This window comes from Epinephelus moara, chromosome 24 (assembly GCF_006386435.1).
Source record: "Epinephelus moara isolate mb chromosome 24, YSFRI_EMoa_1.0, whole genome shotgun sequence".
NCBI lineage: Eukaryota > Metazoa > Chordata > Actinopteri > Perciformes > Serranidae > Epinephelus > Epinephelus moara.
Genome location: NC_065529.1, coordinates 44,942,179 through 44,963,155, shown reverse-complemented (window position 1 = coordinate 44,963,155; position 20,977 = coordinate 44,942,179). Strand labels below are relative to the sequence as shown.

General features: G+C 40.7%; 2 protein-coding genes across 3 annotated transcripts in view; one reads left to right on the top strand and one right to left on the bottom strand.

The window, feature by feature from the left end:
• Positions 1–20,977, bottom strand: part of matn4 (matrilin 4) — a 39,908-nt gene that overhangs the window by 14,931 nt on the left and 4,000 nt on the right. For both annotated transcript variants that reach the window (XM_050037563.1, XM_050037564.1), the window contains exons 2-4: positions 4,657–4,798; positions 539–714; positions 207–365 (exon numbers count right to left, since the gene is read on the bottom strand). In XM_050037563.1, coding sequence (XP_049893520.1) covers positions 207–365; positions 539–714; positions 4,657–4,738 — 417 coding nt within the window. In that variant the 5' untranslated portion in view covers positions 4,739–4,798. The remainder of the gene's footprint in view (positions 1–206; positions 366–538; positions 715–4,656; positions 4,799–20,977) is intronic.
• Positions 5,195–20,977, top strand: part of rbpjl (recombination signal binding protein for immunoglobulin kappa J region-like) — a 50,541-nt gene continuing 34,758 nt past the window's right edge. Inside the window, exons 1-6 of the mRNA XM_050037565.1 lie at positions 5,195–5,259; positions 11,963–12,012; positions 13,082–13,458; positions 14,417–14,545; positions 16,241–16,446; positions 16,923–17,008. Of these exons, the coding sequence (XP_049893522.1) occupies positions 16,954–17,008 (55 nt within the window). The 5' untranslated portion in view covers positions 5,195–5,259; positions 11,963–12,012; positions 13,082–13,458; ... (1 more) ...; positions 16,241–16,446; positions 16,923–16,953. The remainder of the gene's footprint in view (positions 5,260–11,962; positions 12,013–13,081; positions 13,459–14,416; positions 14,546–16,240; positions 16,447–16,922; positions 17,009–20,977) is intronic.

The window sequence follows — 20,977 nt, the reverse complement described above, 5'->3', positions numbered from 1 at the left end:
ATATCTAAACGTGTGTTGCTGAAGGATGTCAGATCAGCATCAACTCTACGTCACTCCACCTAATCACTTTGTTTAACAAATTAAATGCAATGTGATTTAGAAATGGCAGTGTATATGCAGTCAGATGCAGAGTCTAAAATAAATACATGAAAAGACAGAAATGTAGTAAAACTATGAACCAAAACCAGTAACTTGTGTTTCACTACCTTTGGCCTGTCACCGGCCTCCGCCGTGAAAGCCGCATTCATCACATATCTGATGGCGAGTCCGGTCATGGTACCCTGAGCGAGGGGGATGATCTGATTGATGCCTTTCACCATGGTGTCCAGCTTGGCGTGTGTCTTCAGAGAGAACTCACTGCGGACCTGAAGACAAGAGGAGCGAGACATTACATCCAAGTCCACTTTTCATATTCATCAAAGCAGAGACGAAGTATCATCCTCACCTTCATCATCAGACTTCACTGAACAACATCGTTGAAAGATTAAATAAAGAATACAACATGGGTGAAGATCTGGATGTGGTGTGTCTGCAGTACCTGGCTGGAGTACTGAACCACTCCCACTCTGGTGGCATTGAGTCCGATGTCCAGGGTGTTAAGGATGTCGATCATGAACTTCCTCATGGTCTCAAACTCGTGTGGCCTGACGCTGCGAGAGCTGTCGATGAGGAAGACCAGATCCACTGGACCAGACTTACATTTCTGCTCCGGACCTGACACAAGGAATAAAAATATTCAATTTAGAGCAATGAAATCGAAAAAAATTTAATTTTCATCTCAGTTTCTAATCGAGGAGAAGACTGAGGTAGAATACAATGTAAGAAGAAGAACTGAAGAAAACAGTTAAGATGTTCAACCAGTTGATCCCCATAATTGTTTTTGCCTAATTTAAAGCTGTAGCTGATGAGCTTTATAAAAATTATTTTTGTCTTATGTGCAGAAACTGTCACTCTATTCACGCAGCATTGAATGAGACAGATAATCTGTGGAAATGAATAAATTCTTCTGCCTACATTATGGCCGTGTAGCACGACTTATGGCCTTACTGCACGTGAACAAAAACAACCAGTCAGAGCTGTGCAGCTGTCAATCATGTCAGTCTCTGCTCTTGAACTGTGGTCAAACTAGGCAGCACTGATCAAATATGAATCAAGATTCTGTCATTGCATTGCCTGTTTCTCACCTCAAATATTTTCAGAAACATATTTTAGTGTACTGTTTAGCTGTAAAACAAGAGTTTTGACCCAGCCGCCATGTTGGATACACTTAAACTAGAGTACTTAGCACCGCCCACCAGCTGGACCAACTTTTTCATCAACATTCTCAGTTCACATCTTTGAATCAGTAGGTGCATTTTTTTGAGCATCACAACCCCTGCAAAATGACTCATTTCACTATCCACATTTAACCCATTTGTTCTGATAACAGTTGGAAGGTCTAGAAGAGCAGTGGGATTAAACAGTTTTGTCCCCATTCAAGTGAACGGAGCCCTAAACTGGAAGTAGCTGGCTTGGTCTGTGGAAGTCTTGAATACGCCTGCTCTATGGGCTGCACAGTGCAGAGGAAGTGCCAGTTTTATATGCAACAGCCAGACTATTATGGCTTCATGCCAACACAACACACACACCGTCCTTCATTCATTCGTTCATTTTCCATAACTGCTTATCCTGTTTAGGGTCGCGGGGGGGCAGGAGCCTATCCCAGCTGACACTGGGTGAGAGACAGGGTACACCCTGGACAAGTCGCCAGACTATCACAGGGCTGACACATAGAGACAGACAACCATTCACACTCACATTCACACCTACGGACAATTTAGAGTCACCAATTAACCTGCATGTCTTTGGACTGGGAGGAAGCTGGAGCACCTGGAGGAAACCCACACTGACACAGGGAGAACATGCAAACTCTGCACAGAGGGGCTCCTCACCCTGGGTTGACCCGCCACCATGGCTTTGAACAGGGAACAGTCTTGCTGTGAGGCGACAATTCTAACCACTGCACCACCATGTCGCCTCACACACACACTCTCCTGCTGCCACAAATACTCACTACAGAACCAAATATGGATTAATCCACTGCTGAAAATAGTCCCTAACAGCTAAGCACTATTTTCTCCTGTTTGTTTGATAAAAACTACAGTGAGCAGCTGTTTTAGGAAATTACTGAGACTTTTTTAAACATGACAATATATATTTGTGTTTTTAAAGACACACATCTTTTGTGGGAACCAATGGGTTTGTAGCTGAGAGCCACAGACAGAGTGGGACTAACACACACTGTTGGTTCAGCTCTTTTCATGGGACTTTATACAATACGTTAACACAGAATAACTTTAGCTGAAGTGTCTTTATAATTAATGTGTGACACTTTTACTTTGTGAACAAGGTGTCACCTACTTAACACAGAATACTATAATGTGGGAGAGACATTGTTTTTGCGTGTGAATGTTTCAAATGTCTGTGACCTCAAAAGTATGTGTGTGTGGTTTTCAGTTTTACAATTCTCTGGAATGAAGCAGCAGTTCAGGCCTTTGCTCACTAACTTTCACATTATTTACCATCTGAACTCACTCCTCCATGACTTCAGGCACCTGTTTTTGTCTTTAATTTTTCAACATCACTGTGAACACACTCCCATGCTGTAATATCATCTCGGTTCAAAAACACAGGAGTCATGGATGAGGTATGAGGCGAGTCTGTGTTTTCTGTGTGGCTTTATGAGTCGAGAAGGAATTGTTTGATTCATGCACTTCCAGGATTTCTTCACAAAGGCTTCGACTGAAAGTCACAGTACAGGAGACTGGGTGTCAGTAAGAGTAGACATGTGGGATTGTTGTGGAATCTGTCTTTAGTTTCAAACTGACGAGCAGCGGCTGGTTTTTAACATCTTGTATATGTCAGACTCATTGTCTGGCCATATTTATCAAGTCAACCTTCAGCTGCAGATACAATGTAAACAATGTTGAAATGTACAAGTCTGATATGTCCCCAAACATTAGTGCCTTTAGGTGAAGTCATGACTGAGCTGCTTATGAGAAGAGTCCTGCTCAGTACACACCATGGAGGCTTTCACTACTTAGAAGTTAAGTTTCTGACAGCTTGTGATGTCGGCTGATGTTTTATTAAATGTCTACACCCAAGGAAGATGCTTTTAACTTTTTGTTGTTGTTGTTGTTGTTGTTGTTTTTGTTGCCATGTGTTTCTTTGTTCTAAAAATGAAGATGACATGAACGAAATACAATAGAGGTCCCACTGCAGAGCTCCACTCTCAGGCCCAACTCCATTGCCAGGACCCATTATGGAAAATCACATTTATCCTGCTTTCTTATCAATAACTAAAACTTACATACTACTGTATTAGACTGCACAGGGCATTGTTTTATCCTGCTTATCAATAATAAAGTAGCCTACTGATCATATATTTAATACGGAGCATCATGTCCATGACAGTGTATAAGTAGGCCTAATATAAGTTGACTGATTAGATTTGTTTTCACATTTAGGCTACATATGTTTAGCTTGTGGTGCTTGATGTTAATGAAAAAATGTATCATCAAGTTATCAAGTTTAGAGGATGATCATTAGGATATATAAGCATGTGTTCATTAGTTTGAATAAACCACTCACACTCGACTAATAACACCAAGGTAAACAATAAAGCCTCAACTTTCGATATAACTATAACTGGAAAAAGTTAGGTAACATAACGCTAAGCAGCAAATTACTTGTGTGAGCCTAATGGGTTTGCTAACGTTAGCTATTTGTGCTGTTGTTAGCAAATTAACATCATTTCAGCTAACGTAAGCATTATTTTGCTACCAACATTAGCATGGCTCGCTAACGTTAGCAAACACTAATGTAATTTTGAGTTAACATTAAAGTTAGTTGGCTCACAACATTAGCATAGCTAGCTCCCTGCTAGCACAGGACATTGTTAGATGTTGAAATAATTTTTAATTAACAATGTGATGTCAGGTGACCAAAATTCAATTCCAGAGCAATGTCTAATGCCAACCTCGATTTAATGTAGAACACTGATGACAGATGATATTTTGTTGGTTTTAAATTGTGTTGTTAGTAACCAAAATCCATTATCTTACAGACGTCTCATGCCAACCTCATCTTTCTTACATCATATTGTCATCAACACTACCTGAACATGTTAGCAATAAGTTTATTTCAAGTTATTTGCTGCTAACGTTGTGTTACCTAAACTTTATACCTGTATAAGTTACAGTTCGAAATATTAAGGTTGTATTGTTTACCTTGGTGTTTTGGGCGGAGGTCGTGTGGCTTATTCAAACAAATGAACACATACCATCATATCCTGATGATCGTCCCTGGTGAGTGTACACATTTTAAAACTTCCTCCTCAAGCTTGAGACCAGAAAGGATCTGACGGAGGTGACAGGCCTGAGCCTGGAGCGCTGCAGCTAGACTCTCTCCACAATAACGAAGGAAAAGTCCCTTTCTCTCAGTTGCCTCGTGAAACAGTGTTCTCACAACTCAAGCCACTTACTGCCAGATATATTGTGTGCTCAGTTTCATCTGTTCCATTGGAAGGAGGCACATGTCCCCATGTTGAGGAAGCTAATAAAAAACAGTCTTTCTTTTGTCTTCATGTTTTTTTTCTCACTGTATCGGCAGACTGACCTGCTTTCGGCCTGGCGGTGGCGAGGACGGTCAGGGTCAGCAGAATGAAGCCACACAGAGCTCCCGGCTGTTTCATCTTCATCCTGATGATACTGTTCTAACAGACAGGTCGCTCACAGCTGGACTCTGGAGCTGGATCAAACTGTGGTGGGTGAGATAGAAAGGAAGCAGACAGGAATGCAAAAGAGGTTATTTGTGGGAACATGAGAGGACCTGAGTTGATGGTGCCCTTTGGAAAGTCAGAATTATTCCAGCTTTATGGCTGACTTTCACAAATGTAATGATGTGTCAAAGGAACAGACAGATCCAGACGTCAAGGTCAGAAATGGACCAAATGTGGTTTAAAAGTGATTTTTCATTAGACACCTAGGTTACAAATAGTTGTTGTTTTAACAGTTTTTAATGACTGTTTGAAACATGTTATGACCACATGATTCATGTTAAGTGTCATCTTTGTATTATTGTGTTGTCTATGTTAGTTCTCTTTCACAGGTGGGAGTGAACTTAAGAAACAACTGAACTTGTGTGTGCTTCAAAGGAGGTGCAAACACAGAAATGTGTTTTGGGTTCCACCTCAGTTGAGAAACCGATCCATGAGAGGTGGTAAAAATCTTAAAGTTTTTCTTGTTTCCAGTTCACATCCCGTTTAATGTCACCCTCTAACCTTTTTTTTTTACTTAAGCTATTTGCAAGATGCTATTAATCTTCAATGTTAGGAACAATAGTATAAAAGTTTCGGAACCACTATATTTCAAATAATGTACAGCCAGAAGCAGTAAGCTGGAGTCTGTCCCCTTCCCCCGAAATGACGGGTCAGAAAACGTTTGTTTCGTGTCATTCATGATGGATTTTTTATTTGTGTGTGGAGGACTTGTTGGGAGTCTGAGGCTGAGAAAAGAAATGGAGCACAGAATTTGTTAAACATTAACCAAGACTGTTGAAAGATCGTGTTATCATGCATTTAAAAAGATTTACCTGATGTGGCCAGAACAAGACAAAGGAACCTTAGAGTACCTCATATTTTAACTCCTCCAGTTTTGGTTCCATATTTTTCCCTGTGAGCTTCACATGACGGCACAAATCTGTTCTGATTTGTGCCGTCATGTGAAGCTCAATCTGTTCTGAATTTACTGTTGTTTCTACTCTCTCTAATCGCTCGTCTGTGATGAGTGTAGCAGCTCCAGTAAATTCCTGCCCTTTGTGTGTTTGTAAAGTGATTATAATGTCGATGATGGGGCGTGCAGCAGAGGGACATTCCAGTCCTGCCCCATCGTAAAACACTCGGCTGCAAACACCTGGAGAAGGTGCACAGTAACTCCTGCTAATAGAAGGCTGCAGATAAAAACACACATGGTTCTTAATCTGCCCATGTGTCTGTCAGTATCCCTGTAGGCTGTCAGCTCCACCAGCAGCAGCAGCAGCAGCAGCAGCACAGGGATAATGATAATGTCTGGGAAGTGTTTACGTTCAGGGCACACGGTCAATTCAAACAGTTACAGTGAAAGCCCCCTCTCTCCCTCTGGTCCACAGAGAAGGGTCCTTCAGGGGTTTATCGCTGTCTGAGTGGCAGCCAGAGCCTGTGGTCATCGCTGGCTCAGGTCTGAGTCATGAGTCAACACATGTAGCCGAGCACAAAGGCTCTTTTCTTTATTTATGTCTCTGTTTGTCTCGTCTTTCTTCGTGGCTCTCTCTTTGTCGCTCGCTGCCCACTTTCTCTCATCATCTCACTGTCATCCACATATTTTCATCTCTTCATCTCTGCATCTCTGTCGTGGTCGGAGGGTCAGCCAAACATTTGGAGCACATTATTATTGTTACTGCGGTAATGCCTTCTACATTCTGACAGTGGCATGGACAGAATGAATTGTCCACATTCTTAAAGGGGACCTTTCATTCTCATTTTCAAGCTTGTACTTGTATTTTAGGTTTCAACTAGAACACGTTTACATGTTTTAGTGTCTGAGATGCTCCATTTTAGCCTCTTCCACCCCCACCCCCTGATAGATTATCGGCTGTGAGGGTCCAAGGACAGAGGAATGTCGCATGCTGTAAAGCCCTCTGAGGCAAACTGTGATTAGTGATATTGGGCTTTATAAATAAAACTGAATTGAATTGAACTCTCTTAAAGGTACCGATCACCAACACAAGTCCTTAGAAATGGGTAGTCAGCAAAAGCAATGTTTTCCTGTGGTATGGCACATTCGGCATGCATTTCTATCATGTGTCTTATGTCCCATTTTACTAGCAGTTCAATTATCAATCCATCAATCAAATTTGCAGACCTTTAGGGATTACCAAAAGAGATTTGTGTTTTTTCCATTCATCACATTTGATTGCCCCTGCTTTGCAGTTGTACCACTCTGTTTTGCCTGATGTGCCATGCCGAGGCATTTTTTAAGCGGTCACACCTGTAGTGACGCATCTCGGTGTGAGTGGGGCCTGAGTCCTGAAAAAGCATGTCACAGTGTCTCTGCACCATAATTGCAGCCGGGGAATAAATATAATGGAGAATAGCGGCTCTTTCTATGGTCAGAATTTGCCAATTAAAGTTTCTAATCCAAAATCTTTGCAACCCGACATGTTCCAGCAGGAATATGATCCAAAATTGTGGAGAAATTAGCAACATCATCAACCAAGATTTCGTGTTTCCCTGACGTTAGCATGTAGCTACATGTAGCAGTGTATGTAATGTAAACACTTGCAGTAGCAGGAGAAGATGACCATATATAAATATATATATATATATATATATATATACATATATATATATAAAACAGAAAATAAGACAAAAACATTATAGGTCCCATTTAAGTTTAGTCACAGATCCCATATAACATCCATTCTTTATTCCTCCAACTCACTTGCCTGCTGGAAATCTTTCATGTGAGACCAAAACAAAAGGTAACTGTTTGTGTTTTGGCCGTCATCCCCGCCCATCAGACCAGGTGGATATGTTGAACTGTTTTATATCATTTTAATATGTTCAACTCATATACCAGTGTTGGATGTCCTGTGGTATCGTGTGTACTCTGTGTGCATGTTTATATGTTTTTCTCATTACCTCCAGCAAGGGGGTCATATTTTTTGGGGGGGAAGCAGGATATCCAAAAACCTACTTAACAGAAAAAAAGGCTGGGCCACAAAACCATTTCTTCTTAATACTGTGATACAGGATCTTTTTTAAAACAAACAAACTTAAAAAGCTAATACATACCTCATCTTTTACATCTATTTTTCTTGAATCTATTACAGGATCTAACCCTGAATCATTTACTAGCTTTAATCAGCCATTACTCAAACATACACACTGTTAGTACAGAATCAGTACTATGGTGGAACAGATGAGACTGAGTCTCAGAAAATGAGACCTGAGACATAAAGTTTTAAATCAATGAAAAAAACAATAATGATGTAATTCCTCAACATTAAAACTCGGACCAACCAGCAGCATTGCGTTTTGAAACCAAGTCCACATTCTGCAAAGTCTAAAACTAATTCTCAGAAGGAAAAAAAGCACAGAGGCCTACACACACACTCACATGCCAAAAGATGTCATAGGCAGCCTGTTAAATGTCAGATGTAAATGAGAGTGGGAAGACAGAAGGGAAGGAGTGGGAGGAAGAGATGGGATGAGTGAACCTGGTGATGAAAGGTTTGATACAAGGCTGGTGAATTTATCAGCTCGTCTTATGATGAAATGGTCACCACAGCAGAGACGCAAAAAAATGTTGCTTTAGGCAGACAAACAAACCTCACTTGGTTGTGGTTAGAAAAAATCATGTTTGGCTTAAAATAGCGCGTTTAAGGTTAACAGTGAGGCAAGAAAAGCAGCAGTGTCTTGATAAAAAACCAACTGCTTTTCGTGCTTAAAATGCCACTAAAAAAACAGTGACTGGTCGCTACAAAACACCCACATTTGATGCCTAAAAAGTTGCTGGAAACACAGCAATGACTCGCTAAATCACTTGTTTTGTAGTTTGTTGGTCTTGAACGGTGGTCTGCAGCTTGGCAGCCATCTCGCCTAGGTGTCACACCATCCACCATCCCCTCCACCTCCAGATGACAAAGTCAGCTCATATGTTACCTCACTAGAAATGCTGATATATGTATGAAATGTACAAATGTAACATATTTGTGGTTTGTAGAAATGTACAATGCCAACATTTTCCTCTGGTGATTGGGCTGGATCTTTCCCAGAATGTTGTCACAGACATCCTGTTTGTAATGCTTCAGATGCAAGGGCTTTCATCAGTGGGCCTCAGGCTCAGTCACTGTTGTGTTACCTCATTCGGTGACAGGTAATGACTTAACAGACATTTATTTAAATGAAAATCGTCTAGCTTATTACTTTAAATATGGGATGCCCTGGTGGCTGAGGGGTTGAGGTGCCAGCCATCAGCGTCCCCAGTTCACATGCAGACATTTGTTCCTGTATTTTCCATCTCATCACTCTCCTGCCAACTGTCTAATAACAGCACAAAATATATTCAACATTTTTAAAAAACCTAACCTAAACATAACAAAAACAAAATTAAGAGAAAAATGCAAACACATAGGGCTATAAATAAACTTTAATTAGGCTGAGAATGTGATATTTTTCATGTACTGCATATCATGCAAGACTTAATGTTGCAACCACAACAAGACTGTAAAGCCGTGTTCGAGCTGATGACGTTCTGTCAGTTGTTAGCAACCACCTTTTTTTAAGACAAATAAAAACTTAAAGATTCACAGTGGGGTATTTACTGAAGTGTTTTATGTTGTGGAACAAAATGTAAAAGTCTCTTAAGCTTGTCTTAACCACAGACCTTAAACACATTCACAAAAACCCATTGACTTCAAGTCGCCGGAACCAAGAGTGCTACGTGCTAATTCATTTCTGGGTTTTAAGACTCATTACTGCAGCGCTGTTTCGGTGACTGAGCTGTATTTATTAAGATATTGTCCATCATGTCTTTACACACTGATTTCATAGGACACTAATAGAGACATATACTGTAAAGGAGAAAGATGATGCACTTAAGCTTATCTGAAAACACACAGGAGAGTTTTCAAGCTATCAACCAATTTCAGAGTTTGTGCTCGATCCAAGTCATGTAGGACTGTGTGTTTGTGTGTGTTATGTGTGTGTATGTATATGTGTAGGACAAAGACCCCTCAGTATGACTCGCTCCCCCGACACCTCCACTACCAACACCCCTTTCCTGTCTCCCTCACCGGCCACTCGCCAAACAACAATCTACTACCATCCCACCGCTACTGAGCACGTGCAACACACACACACCCCTCTGCTCCCCCTCAGTGTGGGTCACAGACCAACATATGTTCTATAATTATCCACAAAGCGAATCATTGAGCTCAGATATTTTCTTGTTAAACATTTCATTGACTGGTCGGTGGTGAAGGCTGCTGCTTGTGGTGACTGTGAGTCAGTTAATAGTGTGTTTCTTACTCAGCTGTTAAATATAGAAGTGGAGATCCTATTTCCCTCAATTAACACTTTAAACAAATTAAAACAGTGTCTGCTCTCTTGCCACCTCTGGGAATACACCGTGTTCACCCTCGGAGTTTAAATGTGAACCACAGTCACTGCGGATCCTTCATAAGTCTTGACTTTATACATCTAAAAATAAGACCTTAATGGGTATTAAAATGACTCAAATCAATCTTTCAAACGTCTTTAAAATGCTCAGACATGAGAAGTAGTATTTAATGCATCATATTTTTCGGACATCCTAAAATGATCCGTAACATCTCTCTATATATATAATTTATATTTCTAATTTACTGGATCTGTACTGGAAGTCATCATGATGAGAATTAAAACAGTGGAATCCCATGTGCAGAGTGAGAGACACAAAATTGCCAAGAAAACTCTCCAAAAAACGCCAGATATTTCCCGCTTTAACCAAATTCTATCAAAAATGTCGTGTTTTATATTACAATTAACATTTGGGCAAAATTGTTCTTAACTCAAAGTAAAAACTGTTGTTTTATTTAGTTTTGTCTTCATGTTTGGTTACTGTAAAATCAACACATGCTCATTCCAAACTTGATGGTGGTGGTGTTGATGCTCGGCCAGTAGCCTGTGACATCAAAACATGACGTGCAAGGTACACTCCTGCATCAGTTTTGGACGTTCAGGGATGGTGTGTCAATTTACACTCATTACATACATCTTCTCTTTTTGAAATAATCTTAAAACGTAGGTAAAACATTTAATTTTTAGGTTAACTTCCTTCGGTTTAAGCAACAAAAGTACGTAATTAGGTTTAGGAAAAAAAACATCAAGGTTCGGCATAAAATAAGTACGGTCATTTTAACTCGATTGACTTTTGGTTTCCCATGAGACATGAACAGCAGTCTCCCGGGTCAAGGTCTGGAGTTTGTTTGACCCATCCACCTCCACTCCCACCTGTCCTACGGAGACTTTTCTCGCTCTTTCTACCAGTGTCTCTTCTACTAGTGTCACCAAATGCTGCTGCTGGTGCATCTCATACTGCCGCTTGACTGTGCCTCTGTTCTTTGGTGTCCGACACCGAAGGGCTACTGACCAAGCATCAGTATGTGGTGATTTGGTTGGTGAAATTGGTCTTAAATTGAATTCAAAGTGGTATAAAAATGTTTTAAAGTATCAAACCTAACTTACCTCAGCTGTGGGAACCCTGTAAACTGTGATGCACATTTTCTTCATAGAACTAAATTGTGTTGTGTAACTACTGCATGAAATTACAGGATGATTAACTAAATGATCTCAATACTGATGTGTTATCTAGAAGAAAATGTGATTTCAACATGAAAACACAAAAGAAAAGCAGGTAACTGCACATATTGGAGCAGTTTAATGCCACATACAGTAGCAGAGTGTTGACCAAGCGCTCAGTTTACAGAGCTGCAGGAGTCAAAGAGCAGCAGCAGTTGTTGACGTTGGCATGAACGTGAGATTACCACGACAAATGAAACAGTGGCTGTTTCTTAAAAGGTCTTTTCAAGTTCAAGCAGTAAAAATAAACCATTGGATTTCCTCCAGTCTGATTTATGCTGCAGCAACGATTCAAAGAAAGGACGGTAAGCTCACCTTCTGGCCGTTCCGTCTACTGATGGGGGCTAAAGCGGGTTGTCAGTTGTACTATGAATAAAACCACATCCAAGTGACCACAGCTCTCTGTGAACATTCAGTGTGGAATGTGTGCCCAAGCCTTGTTCAAGCATTGGTATGTTTTCTTTAGTGTATCATAACCTGAAAATAAGAATTGTTGTATTTAAGTTAACTTCGAATGAACCTTTTATGTCTACTCTTGCCCAGAACAGACGAACCAAACGCTGATGAATGACGGGTCAATTTACGGCACAAAGGTAATGTGTCGACCTAGATAGCTATTGAGTATCAGTGTATGTAAAAAGTTCCCATTGTTGTGTAATAATTTTGCTTGTCTGTTGCAATACAAGTTTGTTTGCTTTGTTTTGATAGTAATTTACTTTGTCTCACCAAGTGACGTCATCACTGGTGCTGTGTTCATGTTAATGTTAATGTTAATGCAGTGTTAAGTTCAGTTTCAGTGTCATATGTTGTTTATATTTTGACGATTGTGTTTTTCCTTTAGTTTCTTGCCATTCACCTTTATTCTTTTTATTATTCTTGCTGTGCATTTATGCTTACAGGTGAGTGTGTTGGTACTCATTGTGAAACCCAGATATTAGTGTGATTATTCGCTGGGCTCTGATGAGACGGAAAGCGTTTTGGTCGTCTTTGCAGCAGTGGCACACACAATAAACACTGTATTTTAAATACAGTAATGAGTAAATATATGTAGTTCATTTCTCGAAGATTAAATATAATTCTGGGTCTAGGTTCAGGACATTTTGAAAGACATCTGTTCTTCCCTTCACCCTGAGAATACAGTAGTTAAACACTTTAGGCTTCAGCACCTCTTTACTTCACTTCTTTTATTCTGAACAACACAAAGCACAGACGATCACTTCTCAAGAAAAGAAGAAAAGAAATGAGAGAAGAAAGAATCCCTTTTGTGTTTAATGAAGAAGCAGCAGCGTAAACAACAGCATCGTGTAACTCTGAACACTAACACGTACATAACAGGCTTGGGTGTCCCATTACTGCCGCCCCCTATGGAGCAGAACATGTTAATGCATTTTCCAGACTTCCTGTGTTTCGGCCCCTGATGTCCACTCAAACGACAGTCAGTGGCCCCTCACCTGACCCCAGCATCACTCTGTGACTGCTGCAGAACAGATTATAGAGAACAAGTCTCAGCTGCATTCAGCATGTACCAGTTCATCAACTTAATCATGTGTCAGAGGAGCTGCAACTCAAGATTATTATGATTATTGATTTATCATTGAGTATTCTCTCAATTGACTCACATGTCCAATTATACAACAGTGAAAATTTCATCTGCTTATCCAGGGTTATGTGGGCAGCAGGCCGATCAAAGTACTCCAGACATCCCTCTCACCAGTGACGCTTTCCAGCTCCTCCTGGGGAATCCTTGGGCATTCCCAGGCCACATGAGACATGTAATCCCTCCAGCATGTTCTGGGTCTGCCCAGGACCTCCTACCAGTTGGACGTGCCCAGAACACTTCTAATGGAAGGTGCCCAGGAGGATCCTGATCGGATGCCCGAACCAACTCAACTGACCGTTTTCGACGTGAAGGAGCAGCGGCTCTACTCCTCACCCTATCTCCAAGGCTGAGCCAAGCCACTCTATGGAGGAAACTCAATTTGGCCGATTGTACCTACAATCTCATTCTTTCAGTCACGACCCAGAGCTCATGACCACAGGTGAGGGTTGGGATGTTATTCAATATCTAAATTGTCACCACATTGACAAGATGCTGCAGTTGCCCTTAAAATAACAGAAATCCAAAAGTTCAGTGTTTGGAAAATGTTTTCCTTGAAGACACCATCAGAGTTTTATCGAGAGGTGGGGGCAAGACAAAATTTGACAGAGGGGACCACCTTGTAATTATCTATGCAGGAGAAAACCTGGAAATGATCAAGGATTATCAAAGAAGTTGCAAATTAATTTTGTTGATTGACTAATTGATAAATTGTTTCAGCTCTAGAGGAGCAGTCTTCTATATTTGTCCTGTTTGGTTTTGATCACCTGTCCATTATTCTTAAATAACAGTAACTGTGGACGTCATTATTTTAATACAACCTAAACCAGATCAGGTCTCTCTTCTCATATAGATAGAGAGACGTCCTGGTGAAATAAAGAGTAGATAGAGATAAAAACCTCATGTGTGTGCTCTGTATTTGAACTTCAGACTCAGTTGGAAATGTTCACTTCTCTGGCCTCTCTATCTTACCCACGATTCAACCCCATTTTTGCACAGTCCATGTGCTCTTAAAAAAAATGGATTGATCACATTAATGATAAATTTGAAAGTTTGATCTGTGCTGGCCGTTCATGCAGAGCCGAGGCAGAGACACGACATATTTCAATCAAAACTGATTACTTTTCAGTTTATTTTGGATCAATCCTTTTCTAAACCTTCCAAAGTCTTTCCATCGCAGCTCAACAGAGTTTGACTGATGTGACTTCAAACTGTTCCTCTGGTGTCTCACGTCATCTTAAACAAAAAAATCTCTTTAACAGAATTTCTAAATAACCAGTAATAATGTGATTGGTCACAGTTGGCAGTAAATATCTCAAACTATAGCATGTTTTAGGCATTTATTTTTGGATTGATCACCCTGACTGTTATTTGTTGTTTTTCTCCCTGCTGTCTGATAGGAAACGCAGACCTCTTGTCGAGTCCTGCTGTTTGTTTTCATCAGATTGTAATGCTTTTAGCAGCTTCTGACTGTGTGACAGAGGGACGCTGCTGGACACGTCAGCCCTGCAAGATAAAGGCAGCTGAAGGTAAACATCAAGTTTTGTTTCTCCGGGGGCACAAACTTATCAACCTTGTTGCATTTGAACTAAATGGTTGGGTGATAATATTTTACTGACGGCTTCTACTGTTTTATAATCATATTACTGGCTTTATTTTCACTTTAAAGGAATAATTCAACATTGTGGGAAATACACTTTTACTCTTTAGTCTTGCTTAGAGTTAAACAAGAAGCTTGATCTCACTCTCATATCTGCAGAGCTGGACCTCGCACGTCCGACACCCTAGGCCAGCTTTCCCTAGCGCCCCGGTACTGCATCCCCAGATGGCTTTAGGCTTTTTACTTTCTCTTATACGCCTTTTCCATCAAAATTAACACGTGCTGGAGGGTTTTTTAACATGGAAAAACATGGTAAAAATATGATAGACTCCTTTCCCATTGTCAGTAGACATGATCTGTGTACACAGCTCTGCAGCAGACAAGTGTGCCTTTCTGTGTTTTTTTTTTCCTGGCGTGTTATATTCGACATCACAGACAGGCCAGAAAACAGGTTTGTAAACAGTAGAAGGCAGCATGAAGGCCAGTGAAAATGTCATGGTGTTACTTCTTTTTATTTTTTACTTATTCAGTCTCTCTTTCAAACTTGATGCAGACTAATTAGGAACGATGTTTGAGCACTGCTTGGGTGGAGATGATCGGTATTTTAAGGTGGCGCTTCATTGCGTTTTACCTATACAGGGGCTAAAATTAGCATGTTCACCTGGGTGTTGTATTTCCATCACTGCCAATCAAAGTCAGAGCCAATAAATAGCCATGACTACTGCAGTCATTTGACACAGGCATGGATACTGATTGCAGCCTTTGCCATTACATACAAAAGCCAAATGTTAGTGGGTGTTAATGGGTTTTATTGTGCAGTGAGAAAGGTGTTTTACTCCTCCACATACACTCCACCATCCTCATCGATGCTCGAGCATTTTCTGTCTGTGATGATCACTCACTGATGAACCCATTTCGCTGAACTGCATTGTCAGGACTAGAGGTAGTACAAACTGATCATTAGCAGTAGATCTTTGTATTACTTTTTCCCTTATGTTTGATTTTTTTTTTTTAAATGTAAATAAAATTGGATGCAAATTTGACACCCTGTTCTGATTGGTGCCCTAGGAAGCCTCATATGTTGCCTACAGGAAGTGCCACCACTGCATATGTCTGTTCAGTATGAAGCTACCATCAGCAGCCAGTTAGCTTAGCATAAAGACTGCAAACAGGTGGACACAGTGGCTCAGAACATAGATAACTAAATCCACCCTCTAGTACATCTAAAGCTCACGACTACTTTTGTTTCCTTTGTTTAATCTGTACAAAAACTGAAGTGTAATTAATAGGAGAAGAGGTCAGCCATAACAATGACGACATGGTGTGTATTTTAGACTGATATGATCACTTGATGAAAACAAAATATTACAGAAAAAGCAGCTCGTCTCTGTGGTGTTTGCTAAAGAGGAAAGGTGTGTGTGAGAAAGCTGCAGTCCAGCAACAGGTGATTATCTCCTTACCCACACAGACTGAGAGATACAGTAATGTACACACACACACACACACACACACACACGCCAAGACTAGTGGTCAGATAACAGATCCGGGATGGAGGGCAAACATGAACACACACACACACACACACACTTAAATATGTTTTCCACTAAAGCCTCTGTTACTGTAGATCGACTGTACGCTGAGGTGGAAACATGCTGACTGGTTACGCTGGCTGATGGACATATTTAACTAAGCTAACCTGCACTGCTGTGATGATGGTGAAACTGTGAGATAACTGTGCATCATTGAAGCGTGTGGAACATCTGGACGGACAGAAGCTGAACCTGCATCATGAGAACAACTAGAGGATCTTAACCACCAGCTTGATTTCAGGTCAGCTCCCACTCAGAAACAATAACCAGAGCTTATTTATTCGTTATGTATTGTGTAGCTGTTGTCTGACTGACAGTACAAGAGGATATTAATGAGTTTTTCATGTTTTTACTTCATTTTCAAGTTCTCATGGTCTGTTTTTGGGTCTGTTAGACATTTGACTCCATGATGCATCATCTCCAGTTAGACAGATTTGTTTAGTTTACACAGGATGAGTTTACACAGATATTAACATTTCAACAGACCATCAAGCTGCAACACAAAGCCAACGTGACGTTAAATGGACAGCTGCATGAATCGATTTACACAGCTCGAAGACCTGCTGATGGACACTGAAGTCATTGTTTTAGTCTTCCATAACAATATCTGCCAAGTGTGCATTTGTTTGTCCAGCTAATCCACATCACTCAGGATCTGTTGTGCAGCTCCTTCACATACAAAGAGATCATCACAGTTAACAGTTGTCTTAAAAACAGTGACGATGGACCTGAGGAACGCCCCCTCTTAATGTCAGCAGAGACCATCATGGATGAGTTAGACATCGGAGAAGATGGCAGGAAAGGTGAGTAGAAGATGAGTTTGTCATCTTATTGATATCAGAGTTATTTCAGAGTGACATCAAGCAGCAGACAGTTCTGACATGTAAGGTAAAGAACATTTGAGGCTGATGGGAGTGTCAGTAGTTCTGTAGCAAGTGTTGGACACGTTTGAATTGAATTTGACCTGATGATGGTGCCAAATGAAAAGTAAGACAATTATTAAAGCTATTAAAAGTCATCCTGAGGGGAACATAAATGTCTCATTCCCAACTTGTCAAATACTGCCAGTTTGTCGGAAGACATCGACAACAGACACCGATGCAAAGAAGCACCCTTCATGGCTATATTCAAACCGGTGGCCGGCAGCAATTACCATGGTATAAAGAGCAACAAAGTCAAGGGAGCCCACTGTTTGTTTCCCATGTGAAACTATAAGTCAATGGAGTTATTCTAATAACAACATTTTGTGCTGGTACGGTGGATGTAGTAGGAGAACTGGATACAGCATTGGCAGTGGGGCCCTGTTTATTCTTATGAAAGTTGCTCAGTGGCACATGAAGCCAAAATGGTTCAACTGCCGCTTTTAAAATTACCCAGATGATCGGCACTGCTGCCACATTATACAGCCCGTAGATCAGGCACACTGGGGACTTGAGGCAGCTGAGCGCAACCGAGTGCAGCCTTACTTCCGCCAGCCAAACAGCTAGCTTCCTATTTAGAGCTCCACTAACTTGAATGGGGATAAAATGATTTATTCTTGCGGCTCTTCTACACTTTCCATGCTGAGCTGTCTGTCCTCTCTGTCTCTACACTGTCACTGTCTCACTCTGTATCTCTCTCTGTCTTTGTGTGGTCCTCATCTTCTTTTACATCCTCATCATCATCACCCACCTGATTATTGCTATCTGACCTGTTGAAAGTCGGCTATGTCAGTTATGATAGCGATAGAAATTATCCTGTGCGTCCCCTTCCTCTCTCTTGTTGCAGATGTGTCCTGCAGGTTACGCCACATTTTACTCTCAGCTTCTTAATCAAACAGTTCTCTGAAGGCTTTTCACAAATGCGAAGAATGCTGAAACTGAACCTGTTCCGAAAACTTTAATGACTGACGTAAGTTTCAGAGTCAGTGTGTAAACATAACTGACTCAATGTGAAGTCATATATGTATTTTTTTTAAAGTGCAACAATTTCAGGAGAAAAATACCGACTTGGTGTACAAAGGTGTTAATTGACTGCCATTGTAACTGCAGAAGATTTGAGTCTTTCTGTCCACACAAAGACATTTTAATCTGGTTTTATTTCTGTTTGACAAACTGCAGAGAAGCATTAACTGCTCACAAACAGAACTAGAAACCAAATCTGAAAGTATACTTCAATGTTAAAAATACACTATGTGATAATATCTTATTTACTTTTTTCACATTCAATCAATCATCTGACTCCTGACCCCTGATAACCATCCCGCGACCTCCTGTCGGGGTTGTGACCCTGAGGTTGAGAAACGGTGACAGGTGACAGATATTTGACCCTGTCTCTGACATCCTAACTGCTCCTCTGTTTGTCAGAGGCAGGACGACTTAACATACTGCAGGAGCTGCTTGATAAAACAGTTTGAGTTGTTAAAGAAAAACTTAGTGTGCATTTGTCTGACCGTCAGAGTGCTGTGCTCTGATAAATGTGTTTTTTTCAAGGTCTTTGCAGATTTGGAGCTCAACAGCTTCCACCATAGCAGAGAAATGTTTTATCCACTGTTGTTGCAGTTAAACTTCAGTCAATGTGTGTTGTGTGTTCTTCCTGCACTTGCAGAAGATATGCTCCTGTTAAATCAGCCAGCTCTGTGTTTGAATTAACATACACACATTATTTTGTATTGATGTGTCATTAAAACAGAGACTACATTGACTCTATTACACATTCAAGCTTAAAGAAACTGTCAAAAAAAAGTACCTGGTGCTGAATCTGCAGACCAGTGTGGGTTTCAACCTGGTTGTCACTAGATAAATCTGAGGGGTTGTAAAATGGTTAAAGGGATAAAAAGAAAGGATATTTTCATCTGCACAAAATAAAGATTTCATATTACTTTTTTCCTCTATTGCTATTTTTAAATTTCAGGTAGCCTATATATCTCATAATATCGTATCAATTCTGAGTATTTGAAATGGTTGAAATAGTAATTTTCCTCTGTATTGTTAAACTTCTACCAGCTGCTCTTTCTTACTCTCTCTTACTGTTAATGTTTACTACATTTATTCTGCCGTTGTCTGCTATTATCCAAGAAAAAAAGTAGTTGTAGTCATGTGAAAGCCTTGTTATATTAACCTTTTAATAAATATGTTAAATTTTATGCCTTTTTCCCTGTGGTATCAAAAATGGTATTGAATATTGATTTTTTTCAAGGTATTGTATCAAAGGTAGAAATTTAAGTATCATGACAACACTTCCTACTTTTTACAAGCACCAATGTCATTCAAGTAAAAGCTCAATTCTGGGGCTGTTCGGTAAAAATGTTTTCTAATAAATAATTAATGTAGCAACTCCTGATCAACTCATATTCATTTCAAGCTTAAAATAACTTCCAGTGAGGTCCCACCCACTTCCAATTTAAACCCCACCCATTCAGAGTGCAGATACGGTTAATTTAGTTGTTTGAACAGAAAGAGATAATGTACTCACAATTATGCCTCCATAAATTATTTCAATAAATAAAGCAAACTGGAAAAAAATACTTTTTGGTTGAGCTGGCCAAAACCTGAAGACAAACTGGGACGAGTTTGAGATTTAGGGAGATTTAGTGGGAACTAGCAGTGAGGATTGCAGATTGCAACCAGCTGAAACTTCTCCTGGTTAGAATTCCTTCAGTGTTCATTGTTCAGGAGGTTTTTACCAGGAGCTGAATTATCGGCAGAGGTCTGACAGTCCCGTCTCTGACAGACAGGACAGCAGAGTGAGGGTGGATGTGAGCAGGGAGACAGACAGGACAGCAGAGTGAGGGTGGAGGTGAGCAGTGAGACAGGCACAGTGAGGGTGGAGGTGAGCAGTGAGACAGGCACAGTGAGGGTGGATGTGAGCAGTGAGACAGGCACAGTGAGGGTGTATGTGAGCAGAGAGACAGGCACAGTGAGGGTGTATGTGAGCAGTGAGACAGGCACAGTGAGGGTGGATGTGAGCAGAGAGACAGGCACAGTGAGGGTGGATGTGAGCAGAGCCTGTGGTTGGTACTGTAGGTGGTTGGAGTGACAGCTGGAGCCCACACTGAGATGAAGACACAGCACTTCTTGTTAGCAGCGTTAGATTGGAACCAGATGTTGACTCTGCTACTGTTAGCAGTTTCACTCACTGCTGACTGTTTTACTGTCTACCTGTGTGCCCGTCTCACTGCCTGACTTCCTGTACGACTGACTGACTCTCTGTCTGTCTGACTGTGTGATTATCTGTCTGACTGTAGACCTGAGGCTGGTTTCATGAAGACTTGGACTATGGTTAGATCACACTGATGGTCAGTCTTCAGATAAAAGTCAAAACGGTCCAGCTCTTGATTTAATTAAAGGTCCAGTGTGTATGGTCGAGGGGATATACTGGCAGTAATGGAATTTATTGCAATAATTAAGAATCACCTGAAAATGAGAATTGTGTTTTCATTGCTTTAAAGCAGCGATACTCAGGGGCCACCTTTGCAAAATGACAGGAGGCCAGGGGCCAGTTATTAAACAAACATTATTAATATTCATCAATACATATAATTAACTGCTTTCAACCTTTGGACATTTGCTTTCCTCACTCATCTTTGCCAAGAGGCAAATCCAGTCACAGCAGACTGGAACAAATCAGGTGTCACAGGAGTGTTTCTAGGATTTGAGGACATTCAGGCTTCCAGTTTGAATCACTTTTTTTGAAATGGTCGGTGGGTGACCCAGCAACCTATGGCGGGCCAGATTTAGCCCGTGGGCCGTAAATTGAGTGCCACTGCCTTACAGTGAGCCATTTATATCTAT